Source organism: Grosmannia clavigera, assembly GCF_000143105.1.
Source record: "Grosmannia clavigera kw1407 unplaced genomic scaffold GCSC_82, whole genome shotgun sequence".
Lineage (NCBI taxonomy): Eukaryota > Fungi > Ascomycota > Sordariomycetes > Ophiostomatales > Ophiostomataceae > Leptographium > Leptographium clavigerum.
The window spans coordinates 304834-317200 of record NW_014040576.1 but is presented as its reverse complement, the minus strand read 5'-3'; the positions used below and the strand labels follow the sequence as shown (position 1 = coordinate 317200).

Here is a 12367-nt window from a genome sequence, read left to right as displayed (position 1 = left end):
CCTGGAGACTGTGACAGCTGTGGCCAGTGTCTGTCAAGACAAGAAAAGCTGGCCGGCCACTGGAAAAAAGGTGATAATACGTTCAGACCGAGTCAAGCGGCAGCCGCCATTGCTAAATCACGGCTAGGCTGCATCTAGTTTTTACGCTCTGGTCAGGCTTGCAGTTGTGGTCGTCCAATGGCACGCGTGTCCGCCCAGCCGGCTAGTTTCTAATGCCAATCCTGTCCTAGGCCTGCTAGCTTCTATAGGCACTGGACTGCTCTCGTTTCGGAACACAGCGTGACATACTTTTGGTAGATGCACGGCGTCCTGTCTGACGGCTACCGCAAGCTGCTGTCCAACGATAAGCTTCCCCACATCGATCGGATGCTGGAAGCAGCCAAACTGCGGAGAGCAGTCCTGTTGGCACGGGACCAAAGAGATGAGCAGCCACAGTACCACAGTACAGAGGGCCACGGGGATCATAACGCTAACGCATAGCGCCGTTCCTCTGTAACGTAAGGCCAGAGAGCCTGACAACACTGCCAAAGGTGCTGTTAAGCTGTTTCTCAGCACCCGTATTGGCGGCTGTTGCACCACACATCTTTCTATCCATCTTCCGGTTCTCCCAACCGGCACCAACCGGACCGACTGCAAGTAATGGTCAGGGCGCACTTACAGGCCTTATTCACCACAAAGCACTATCCAGTTCTACGCACGCCTACGAAGACGCGAGAGCCCTGACGCTCATAAACACCGATGTTGCGGGCGTTGAAACGGCCGCCGAGATGCTACACGAGTTGTGGGGCTAGTTTCTCGAGGCTGTCGTGGGCCTTGGCATGCTCGCTGTCGAGATTAGATGGTTGTGACTGCTGCCCCTTGTGATTATCTTCTGTTAGTCCTGAACTGATCCCCTGGATGGCAAGGATTTGTGAGAATCAGCTAACCATGCATCCGTCCAGTCTTCACACAGACAAGCCGCTATGCCGCCAGGCCCATGAAGAGCAGGCAGTCGGCCTGGAACGGCGCCACACAGCAGCGGGTATCCATGACCAGCACCGCGATAGGTGCCATGAAGAGTATCAAGATGCTAGGAATCCAGACAGCCGTTGAGATCGTGATAATACAGCTGCGTGAAGCAGAGCTTTCTTAGGCCGAAAGCGCAAGGTGGGTTCGATTCAAAACATGTCCGTTCTATTTACATTTCTCCCTACATTCTCTCTACAATATTACTATGTCTTCTGGGAATGTCTATCATGTCAACTGCACAATGCACTTTCCCCGTACATGGGTGGAAGTTTCTCGCCTAGATGAGAAAGGGCGTTGAACATGGTCGAAGTTTCTGTCAGAAGGATTCACCTAATCCTCTGCACCATTAGATAATGATGATTGTTGGCAACAACCAACATCTTGTAACAATTGACTTACTCATGTTATTGCAGTACAGAATCTCATATCCTTTCCGGTGCTAATGTTGTCTCCCACGCCATCCGCTTCTCGATTTATACATTTCATTTCACTGATCATCAAAAGATTGCATCTCAACAATGGAGCTCAAAACGCCAAAGGGCACGACCGACGTTGTTGGCCGCGTCGCCCATCGCAAGGCCGAGATCCTCGCGACCATCCGCCGCGTCTTCGAGGATGTCGGCGGCGTCGAGCTCGATACGCCCGTCTTTGAGCGTCGTGACGCACTGGCGGGCAAGTACGGCGAAGAGGGCGCCCGCCTGATCTACGATCTCGCAGACCAGGGCGGCGAGCTCTGCTCCCTGCGCTACGACCTGACCGTGCCATTTGCACGATGGCTGGCCATGAACCCGACCGTGCGCCAGATCCAGCGATTCCAGATCGGCAAGGTCTACCGCCGTGATCAGCCGGCTCTCGCACGTGGCCGCCTGCGCGAGTTCTGGCAGTGCGACTTTGACATTGCCGGCAGAGCGCACGACCGCATGATGTCCGACGCCAAGATCCTGGGCATTCTGGTGCGGGTGCTATCACGTCTTGGCCTGGCTGGCCTGGCTGACAACAGAAACAGCGTGATCGTCATCAAGCTCAACCATCGACGCATCCTGGACGGCATCTTTGCCGTGGCAGGCGTGCCAGAGCCGCTGCTGCGGCCGATCAGCGCAGCTGTCGACAAGCTGGACAAGCTGCCGTGGGCAGACGTGCGGCGTGAGATGCTAGGAAAGGGCTTGTCAGCCGATGTGGCCGATCGCTTGGGCCACTATGTACAACAAGCCGGCACACTGCAGGAGATGTTGCCGATTCTGCAGGGCAGCAGTAGCAGCAGCGGCGCCGACGACGATGACAGCGCTGTGTTGGCCAGCAACAACGACATCCAGGCCGGCGTCGAGGACATGCTGCTGCTTCAGGAATACCTCGAAGCGTGGGACATCGATGCCAGTGCCTTCACGCTAGACCTGTCGCTCGCCCGTGGACTCGACTACTACACGGGCCTCATTTGCGAGGCAGTTATGCGGGATGATGTCCGTGACAGCAAGAAAAGAAACCTGTTTGACAGCAAGATCAGCATCTCCCCACCGCTCCAGATCGGCAGCATCGCCGGTGGCGGGCGCTACGACGGGCTCGTCGGCATGTACGGCAAGGAGGCCATCCCTTGTGTGGGCCTGTCGATTGGAGTCGACCGCGTGTTTGCCCTGCTGCAGGCACGGCAGTCGCTGATGGTCAATGCCATTGCCAAACCGCTAGCGCCCGTTCTCGACGTCTACGTCATGTCGGCGGACAAGAGAGATGGCCTGCTCCGAGAACGTGCGCGTCTGACTGCACGGCTGTGGGATGCCGACATCCGGGCGCACTATACGCTCAAGGCCAAGCCGCGGCTGGACGGCGAAATGACTGCGTCCAAGGACGTGCCGATTGTGGTGGTCCTGCACGGCAGCGAGCTGTCCGAGGGTAAGGTGCAGGTGAAGCAGGCCATTACGGGCAGACACGGAGGTTCGTTTAGTGGCGTGTTCACGACCAAGATTGTCTCCTTGGACAAAGTGGTGGAGGAGATCAAGACAATGCTAGCGAACTCGCTATAGTGGAGGCGGGCAGAGTGGAAGCAAATATATATTGCGATAAAAATGGTTCCCAGAGAGTCGCGTGGAATATCATCAGGATCCCATGTGGGATAATAACATTGGCATCCCGACGTTGTGATATCGCCACTCACTCTGAAAAGCTTCTGAAGAAGGTGTATGTGTTGCACGTAGAGCGGGAGTTGGCCATACGAATGAGACGAAGTTGATATACAACATGCCAGCTTGTATGTTGCTTGGAGAAAAGAGCAAATTTGAAGAAAAGCCTACACGTGGAGACCTACGAATAGTGTAATGGAAAGATCCCTGTGCGGCAGGTATCTCTCTCACATGTCAACTCCCACAAAGTATGTACATAGCCTGTACATGGGCGACTCGAAAATGAATCATACTTCAGGGATCCCCCACGTTAGTCATAGCAACCATGAAAGGTCTCGTTCCCAGGTCTTAGTAGCTCCTCTTTTTTCACGCCGATCCAGTCATCATTTGTCAACGTGACGCGTTGATAGACTTCGTGACAGACATAAGTCACCACCTTTCTTCTTGATGTCCGTGTGCAGCCTGCCCAGCTCTAAGCAGCCGTTACAGACATGGATGCCAGTGCTATTGTCCACCGACAGTGTCAATTATCACCGGCAGGTCCTAGCTTGCATCACTACGCAATATTTGATTGCCTTAACCCTTATTTAAGAAGTCTTTTAGGCTTATTGTAAGCCAAGCTTATTGAAGTATTGTTTTGGCTGCGTTGAGTGGTAGAGGCTCCGTGGTTGGACGGTCTGAGATTCGGGATAACGTGCGGGAACAGCAAGGAATAACCGAATGGGTGGTGGGTTTTCTTGGCTATCACTTGTCGCAGCTAAGCTGCATCCTGCCGTACGATATTGTCTAATGCACGTCTGTGGTTAGGCTTTACAACGATTAGGTGGCTGCTGGCTGCTTCGTCAAACATTGGGTGACAAGGTAGCCCAAAGTATAGATTAAAAGAATTGAAAGGGATAGTAAAAATAGGCTGCTGCCGTTTGCAGCCACCTTTATTGCTGTGGCCTTATCCACCAGCTCAACAACTTGACGCAAGGCTGTTCTCTGCGAAGGATGCCTAGATTGCGTCTCCCCTCCCTTTCGGATATCCTGCTGGTCCGTTTGCACAATCTCTGCGTGCTATACGGACACTCTGTACTGTGGTTGCTCGACATCAATAATTACTTGTCTTTTTGTGACGTGTATGTCGTATACCCTATTATTGTCTCTTCTGTCTATTCACCCCGCCGTCCATTTGTCCAGGCAAAAAGGGAAAGCGCATCCCAGCACACAGGGGCTGTGTCGCTCCTGCCGTTATTGGTGTTTGACAGAAGGTGATTTTGAGGAAGTTGTATCTTACGAGAAAATTTCAAGCTGTTTGCTGCAAGCAACAACAAAGATTATTCTCATACCGCATCTTTTTTTTAAAGCCAACAACGACATATTTAAAGAACTACAGGATACCACAAGATGACACAGGTCGTTGGTGAAAGCAGCAGGGCCGCTGCGGGCAGGGTCCCTACAAACCAGGCCGCGACGAACTACGCTGGCAATCCCCCCCAGCATCTCGCAACAGCCACTGCCCATGCGAGTGCAGATCTTACCGCGCATTTGCTTGCCACCCGGACGTTGTTGGACACGATGCGTGCCCCAGCGACGCGCGCACCTCGACCGGTCGTCCTCGACGAGGGCATAGACGATGACCCCGACTCAAGTGCGGAGAGTCTGAATCCGCAAGAAGATCTGTGGCTGACGACGGCAAATGGGTGGGTTTTCTTCGTCGCTGTTGCTTTCCATCCATGCGTGATCTCACTGATACAAGTTCTTCTTCCTGTCGCAGACAATACAACTCGCCCATCGTTACGCTGGACGTGGGCAATCCACCCAAGACTTTCTACGTTTGTAGTTCTTTTGCATCAGCTCCCTCCTTTCTTCGCACAATCTGACTGTTTCGCGTCCTAGGTTCATCGCGATGTCCTGGTCAAGTACGACTTCTTTCGTGCCAGCCTGGAGGGCAACTTCTTGGAGAGCCAAACTCAGCACATTGACCTCCCCGAGGAGAACCCGGCCATCTTCCACTTCCTGGTCGCCTTCCTCTACGAAAAGCAGTACGCCCCCATCCAGCCCCTAGCAGGGGCCCTGCAACCCAAAATCGATGTCAAGGGCAAGGGGAGGAGCAACATTGAGGAATTCGAAAGATATTCGCCGACTGTCACCGCGGACGGATTGCCCATAGATGACCTTGAACACCAAGACCATCCCCATCAGCCACGCCTCAACAGCCGATTTTTTGATCCGACCCGACAAGGCCGTCCGAGCAAGCACTACCAAGCATGCCGGTGCCCTCTGTGCTCCCAGACGACAGGCTCTCTGAATGAAAGAACTCTGCGTAGCCGCTGCTGGCACTGCAATCGATTTCCGCCTGCGCTCTCGCCGTCAGGAAGACTTGTCGAAACTGCCGATCGTCATCGTCGCGTTAGGACCCAACGTCGCGGGGAAGGCCGTCGCCACATGGTGCAGGGGCGCCCAGTTCCACACGCCGCTGTAGTGCCTCCAGCCCACCCCGCCTTGCTCCCCGGCGATGCGTTCATACAGTACTTCGATGGTGACCAACCAATCAACGGTCTCGATCAGAGTCCGTACCAAAGCGAAGAGGACGTGCGATCGTGGCTCATGGCGTACGAGCTCAACCTGGACGTGTACCTCTGTGCAAACCGACACATGATGGAAGACTTCAAGCAGGAGGTTGCACGGGCCACTGTGGACATGCTGGAGTCGGTGGGGACAGGGGCAGCTCTGCCCGAGGTGCTACAACTGTGCTTGAAACTGCTCGGCGGGCTGAGCGAGCGGGACGCGCTGCTGCGCATGATCTTGGCGCGGATCGGGTACCTGCAGCCTGTGCTGTGGAGGCGGGTGCCGGAGGAGATGAGCACGTTCCTCACCGAGAATCCGCAGGTGGCCGTTTTGATCATGCGCGAGATGGCCGAGCAGCGCGAAGAGGCCGGACTGACGCACGTGATACCGAGAATGGAGCCATTGGTGGCGAGTCCAGTTACAGGCATACATCACTAGCTGATGCAGGAACGGCAGGCCCATTGTCATTTTGGCGTTTTGTATTGTATCGTGGCCTGGCAAGTTCGTTTCTGATACTCTGTCCTGTAGTGCTTTGTGATGAGATGGCGATTTAGCGGGTTGTTTGCGGCAGCCATACATAAGCATTCCGGCTTTAAAGCGTTGGCCAATACAGCGAACCGTTACATGAGCAGACAAGAATGACGGAAATATCGAACCCTCTCATCCGAGTCAGTGGCCAGGCGAGGCAAAGACAGAGTAGTCGAGGTGCTCGCCACGCATGCTATGCCACCAGCGACAGTTGCGCCACATCTCGTCGTCCCAGCCGCCGACGAGGAACCAATATTTTTTGAGGAACCAGACCTGGGGCTCCCAGCCACGAACATCCCAAGGGACACAGGCACGCATACCACCGGGGCGCTCGGTGCGGCGGGCTTGAGCCGAGAGGCCACCGGTCGAGCTGCCATTGGCCGAGCCCCAGCAGACGAGGCCATCGGCGACATCCATATCGTAGCAGAGTTCGTCCTCGTTGAAGAGGGCGGTGAGGGGAGCGAGGGAGGAAGCAGCGGCGGCGATGGAGGCCGCAGCAGCCGCAGCCGAGGGAGAGGATGAGAGGGAGGGATTGGGCGAGAGACCGAGACTGGAACCAGCAGAGCCGCCAAAGACGCCGGTGACGGCAGCGAGCGAAGCTGCGGCCTGACCCTCCATGGCAGCGAGCAAGGCGAGGGCGCGGGCGCGGAAGCCGCGGAAGGGAATGACGTCGAGGTAGGGATGGTGAGCCACGAGGATCTGGGCGTCGACCGGCATCAGATCACGCGGCGTTGTGCGGCCACTGCGGGCCTGTCGCCGGTGCAGCAGCCGGCGGGCGCTAGCGACACAGGCGGCAACATGCGCTGGGCCCTGGGCCACAGCTGTGCAGGCCGTCGCCGCGTCCAGCGCAAACGGGCTCTGCAGCTCATCGGCTTCGCTGAGGCCCGTCACCGGATCGACGACGTCATCGGCAAACAGCGTCGCCGGGTCCGGCAGTCCGCAGGCCAGACAGTTGTGCAGCACTGCCGCTCGGAAGGTCATCCGTCGTAGCAGCACCGTCACCGTCGACAACGGCGAGATCGGCCGGAGCGGCCGGCTGTCATCACGGCCTCGTCCCTGCGCCTCCCACGGATAGTCCATGCTGACTAAGCCGTTGCTGTCACCCTCTCCGGTGTCGGCTTCCTCGTCTTCCTCGTCCAGATCGCTCTCTCCGTCGGGCCCCAGCTCCTCCACGCGCCTGCCGTCGCCGCTGCTGCTGTCCGTCCGGCTTCCACCGCCCTCCTCGGCCAGGAGGGCCCGCAGCAAAGCCCGCTTTTGCGCTGGCTCCAGCTTGCGCACGCCCGACAGCAGACGGTGCACCGTGGCCTTGCTGTGTTGGCGGGCCGGCCGCGCAGAAGCCGAGGAGAATGCGGCACAGGGAACCGAGTAAGAGGGTAGGGAGTCAGTTGGAGCGGGAGCCGGCGCTGGAGCTGATGCTGGTGCGGGTGTGGGTGCGGATGCTATCGCCGCTGCATTGGTCCGTAACGGACTGGTAAAGATGTTTGGCGACGCCGGCCGCAGCAACATGTCTGAAAACAGCCCACTGCTGTCCATGGATGAGCCCATGCTGGCATTGTAGGCCAAAGGAACATCAGAGACCGACGACGTGGGCATTGTTGGTGGTGCTGGTGCCGGGGCTGATGATATTGAGGATGTTGATGTGGGAAGTGGAGCAGTGGGCCGGAAGGACAGCTGGGGCACTGACAGCGGCGTGATCCACGGCATCATTGTGGGCATGAGGAACGACGACGTGGCTGCCGGCTCTGTTCCTGCCATGCTGGCAGCCGCGACCGCAGCGTCCTGGTCGCCCAGCTGTTGTGGCCAGATGGGAAGCTGTTCCACCACAGGCATTGATGGGGCAGCAACCGGCGGTGACGTCCCGGATCCCCCGTCCAGGCCACCCGGAGGAGAACCTTCTGTCGACGAAGGCACATCGGTCGCACTGGGTGAGCTGTCTGCAAGGATATGTTCAAGAAGCGCCAATTTTTGTTTCCGTTTTGCTCCTGCAGATGGGGAAAAAAGGCGGGGAGGAGGGTGGCGTCAGCAGAGACGACCAGGAACGGGGGAAACGGGCGCTAAGGAGGATGGGGACGCACGGTAGTTGCGTGAGGCGATGCGGTTCTGCTCCTTGCGATGATCACTGTTGCTCTTAGACGCCTTGGCTGCCGGCTGAGCGGCCGACTGGCCCTTCCGGACACGCGCCGGTCGACTGGCCGGCGTCTCGGTGGTCGCCGTCGCTGCCGCGGCCTGGCTGGTCGCGCCGACATCGCCATGTAAGGCAAAGGCGACAGCGGCCGGCTGGCTGCTCGTTGACAGCGACGTCATGGTGTTTTTTTCTTGGGAGAGGGGATTGCAAGGACGACTGCTTCTGTAAGGTGCCTCCAACGGGGTCGTATTCACGTACGCGCCGATCCGAAACCAATGGCCGGATGCCAGCTGGAACAAGAGATGCAAGGATGTGTAAGAACAGCAAGCCGACTGTTCTCCGGCCGTGCTTCTGGTGTGGAAAAGGGTTGCTGACGCTTGCTGGCGGCCAACTCGAATCGAAGGCCTGCTCTTCTATCCCGCTTGCTGTGCATAACAATCAGGAAGGAAAGAGAGAGCGGAGTTTGGGAAGGTGCTGGTGTCAGCAGGCCAAGGTCCCGCCCCCACAACGACGTATGGCTCGGGGAGTGGGGCTTCCAGAAAGAGGCTCTTCCTCGCTGACACATCGCCAGAGCAAGGGCGCTGCCGATGGAATGATCATGACAGAACGACGCCGAAGAAGCCGGCATGTGCAGACCATGTATATAAGGTGAGAGCTGCCGCAAGGAAGCGCCAATGCGAGGCAGTTTCTTTTCGTTTCACGATCGAAAGGCGGGCGGAAACCGGCGTGGGAGTTGCAAGAGCCAATGCAAGGCAGTGAAATGGGCGAGACTGAAACATGGCTTTTTTGTGAACCGTCAGCCATCACTGTCTCGCCTTCAGTTGCAGATGGCTGAACACAGGCTGACGGCCCGAGACTGGCGAGTCAAACCCGAGCTTATGGCACTCTGCTGCCCCGCAGCTGGACAGACGACCAGCGCGAGAAAGATAGACGGGCCACAACGGTGACCAGCGATATGGCCGTCGGTACGGAGTATTACGGACACGAACAAACGCGCGCGAAACGGTTGCACAGCAGGTTGGCTAGGCGCCCATCGCTGTTGTGATTGGGACAGATGCCTGGTTTAGGCTGGGCAGCCTAACCAAGCCTTGTCCTGGCGATAAGTACAGCTACAGGGGAGGAGCGCTGCCGGCCGCTACAGTCGATTGTACCGCTACTTGGGGCACGTGCACGCCCGCTGTACCGATACACGCTGAGTTGGCCGTGGCCATGCCATTTCTGGTGCCTCAGCAGGGCGGCTGTAGGTACCACTACCGCTCCTTCCCCAGCCACTCCAGAGTCTTCCATCGCTTTCCATCGGCGGGGCTGAGGGCCACTTTAGGAAATTCTCTTTCTATCAAACCAGGACGCTTTTTCTTGCGCCTCCTAATCGCATTCGTCGTCGTCTCACGCCTTGTCGGTGCTGCAAGCCTGAACAACCCTACTTCCCTCTGGCTGAAGATTAATCAAGCAGCCCGCTGGCAACAACATCGCTTTGCCCATCTTTTCTTCTCCTGCTCGACCGCCGTCGTATCTCTCTGACGACCCTCTCACATTTTCGACTTCCATCAACAGTGAGTCTGCCTTTGCAGCATGTGAATTACAGCGTCTTCGTCCCCTGCCATCCTTCCCTCTTCCCCCCACCACCACTGGGCCGCCTGCCGCTTTTCGCTTTTGCTAGCAGTTTCTCTGTCCTTCTGTCCCTCACCTCCCCCTCTATCACTTTTTGGGCTGTCTCCCGTCTCCTCTTGCTTGGATAAGCCGCTGCCTCTTTAAGTTTTTGCCGCACTTGGTGCCTATTTTTACTTCTCTGCCTTGCTTGTCTTTCTCTCCTCTCTACCCTCTCCGCTCCTTATTACGTCGCAACTAACTCGCAAAAGAGTCACTCTCCAGTATATTTGTATACCGACCATCTTACAATACCCGAGCTCAAATCTTGACTCAACACTCTCATCCAGCCAGCCGAAGACGACTCCTCTTTTCTTTGCCTTTTCCCTTCGACTTCTCCCCGGCTCTCTACCACCACATTTTGGCCGATCTGCACACACATAAAGCACACACGCCGACAAGATGGTTCGCGAAACAAAGTACTATGATATCCTTGGCGTAAGTACTCGTTCGATACGTAGCAGCCTTTTGTCTGTGCAGCCTTGCTAACCTGTTCTTACAGGTCTCGCCAACTGCCACAGAGCAAGAGTTGAAGAAGGCATACAAGGTCGGTGCCCTCAAGTACCACCCTGGTAAGCTCCCGGTTCCCTTCTTTTCTCAGTTTGTCAATTTGGAACAAGTCGCTTACAGTCCATAGACAAGAACGCCCACAACCCTGCCGCTGAGGACAAGTTCAAGGAGATCTCCCACGCCTATGAAGTCCTTTCCGACTCAAACAAGCGCCAAATTTACGACCAGTATGGCGAGGCTGGGCTAGAAGGCGGCGCGGGCGGTGGTGGCATGGCTGCCGAGGACCTGTTTGCTCAGTTCTTCGGTGGCAACAGCTTTGGCGGCGGCCTCGGCGGCATGTTCGGCGGCGGTGGCATGGCGAGCCGCGGCCCACCAAAGGCCCGCACCATTCACCACACCCATAAGGTCTCGCTCGAGGACATCTACCGGGGCAAGGTCTCCAAGCTGGCGCTGCAGCGGTCCATCATCTGCCCCAAGTGCGAGGGTCGTGGCGGCAAAGAGGGCGCCGTGCGCGTCTGCACTGGCTGCGACGGCCACGGCATGAAGACCATGATGCGCCAGATGGGCCCGATGATCCAACGGTTCCAGACGGCCTGCCCTGACTGTAACGGCGAGGGTGAGATCATCAAGGAGAAGGACCGGTGCAAGAACTGCAGCGGCAAGAAGACTGTGGTCGACCGCAAGGTGCTGCACGTTCACGTCGACCGTGGCGTTAAGAGCGGCACGCGCGTCGAGTTCCGCGGCGAGGGCGACCAGGCTCCCGGCATCCAGGCCGGCGACGTTGTCTTTGAGATTGAGCAGAAGCCCCACGCCCGCTTTACCCGGCGGGAAGACGACCTGCTGTACAAGTGCGAGATCGAGCTGGTCACCGCTCTGGCCGGTGGCACCATCTTTATCGAGCACCTTGACGAGCGGTGGCTCAGCGTCGATATCTTGCCCGGCGAGGCGATCGCACCCAGTAAGTGACTGGAAGAGCCGGAAAGAACTCGAAGCAGACAGCTAATGCAATGCTTTCACAGATGCTGTCAAGATGATCCGTGGCCAGGGTATGCCGACGTACCGCCACCACGACTTTGGCAACATGTTCATCAAGTTCGACGTCAAGTTCCCCGAGAAGCAGTGGACCCAGGACGAGTCCGCTTTTGAGGCGCTCCGCAAACTGCTGCCGCCCCCGCTTCCGGTCAACAACCCGCCAAGTGAGGCGATGACGGAACCGGCCGATCTCGAGGACGTCGACGCCCAGTCCGGCTCCCGCGGTTTCGCTACCGGTAATGGCAGTGCCATGGAGGAGGACGGCGAGGACGGTGAGCCGCAGGCTGAGCGGGTGCAGTGCGCGTCGCAGTAATCGCAGCCGTTGCGTCTGTCGCCAACCTGAACGGTCCGTCCTCCGATGACGGCTCTCCCTTCCGTCCTTTTCTCCTTTTGGGGTTTTTTGAGTAGATCACATGAGAGGCGCGGCGGGCGAGTATGATTGATGGTGTTATGCATGGCTATGTCATTGGCTGGTGAGTCAGAGACAGAAGAGAAGAGGAAGAAAAGAGGGAGTGGGAGAAGAAAGGTGAAGAGTATAAGATCCACACGAAACGGAACGCGTTTCCCGGCCTTTCTATAGCACCGCCGAGGAGACACAGAGAGCAGGGAAAGAGGCTGGGGGTCAACATAAGCCTTACGACCAAGATGCTACACAATAAAGCGACGACGTGGACGAAGGGGGAGGACGGTGGACGGACCAAAAAGCAAAGCAGTGTTTCGGCACTTTTCGGTCTCTCCCGCCATCTTTTACATGGTTTTGGCATGTGCTGTTCTTTGGTTGTTCTCGGTCGGTTGATCTTATCTCGGCTTCAGAGACTCGGCGCCTGTCTTCATCCCTGTCTCTTTTTCGAGG

The 12367-nt window shown here is 57.1% G+C and overlaps 5 protein-coding genes across 5 annotated transcripts; 4 read left to right on the top strand and 1 right to left on the bottom strand.

Moving 5' to 3' along the window:
• Window positions 1-297: 297 nt before the first annotated feature.
• Window positions 298-1132, top strand: CMQ_7863 (uncharacterized protein; the record flags this gene model as incomplete). The annotated part of the gene is made up of 2 exons (XM_014313503.1): window positions 298-442; window positions 942-1132. The coding sequence occupies 2 exons, from the start codon at window positions 298-300 to the stop codon at window positions 1130-1132; spliced, it is 336 nt and encodes a 111-aa protein (XP_014168978.1).
• Window positions 1133-1526: 394 nt separating this feature from the next.
• Window positions 1527-3023, top strand: CMQ_7788 (histidyl-tRNA mitochondrial precursor; the record flags this gene model as incomplete). The annotated part of the gene is made up of 1 exon (XM_014313428.1): window positions 1527-3023. One exon carries the CDS (start codon window positions 1527-1529, stop codon window positions 3021-3023), a length of 1497 nt encoding a protein of 498 aa, XP_014168903.1.
• A 1485-nt stretch (window positions 3024-4508) lies between these two features.
• Window positions 4509-6110, top strand: CMQ_7970 (uncharacterized protein; the record flags this gene model as incomplete). Its single annotated transcript, XM_014313610.1, has 3 exons — window positions 4509-4804; window positions 4879-4936; window positions 5001-6110. The coding sequence occupies 3 exons, from the start codon at window positions 4509-4511 to the stop codon at window positions 6108-6110; spliced, it is 1464 nt and encodes a 487-aa protein (XP_014169085.1).
• A 231-nt stretch (window positions 6111-6341) lies between these two features.
• On the bottom strand, window positions 6342-8504 carry CMQ_7948 (uncharacterized protein; the record flags this gene model as incomplete). The annotated part of the gene is made up of 2 exons (XM_014313588.1): window positions 6342-8134; window positions 8276-8504. 2 exons carry the CDS (start codon window positions 8502-8504, stop codon window positions 6342-6344), a joined length of 2022 nt encoding a protein of 673 aa, XP_014169063.1.
• A 1870-nt stretch (window positions 8505-10374) lies between these two features.
• Window positions 10375-11827, top strand: CMQ_7917 (protein mitochondrial targeting protein; the record flags this gene model as incomplete). Its single annotated transcript, XM_014313557.1, has 4 exons — window positions 10375-10410; window positions 10475-10544; window positions 10610-11440; window positions 11502-11827. 4 exons carry the CDS (start codon window positions 10375-10377, stop codon window positions 11825-11827), a joined length of 1263 nt encoding a protein of 420 aa, XP_014169032.1.
• Between the last annotated feature and the right edge of the window lie 540 nt (window positions 11828-12367).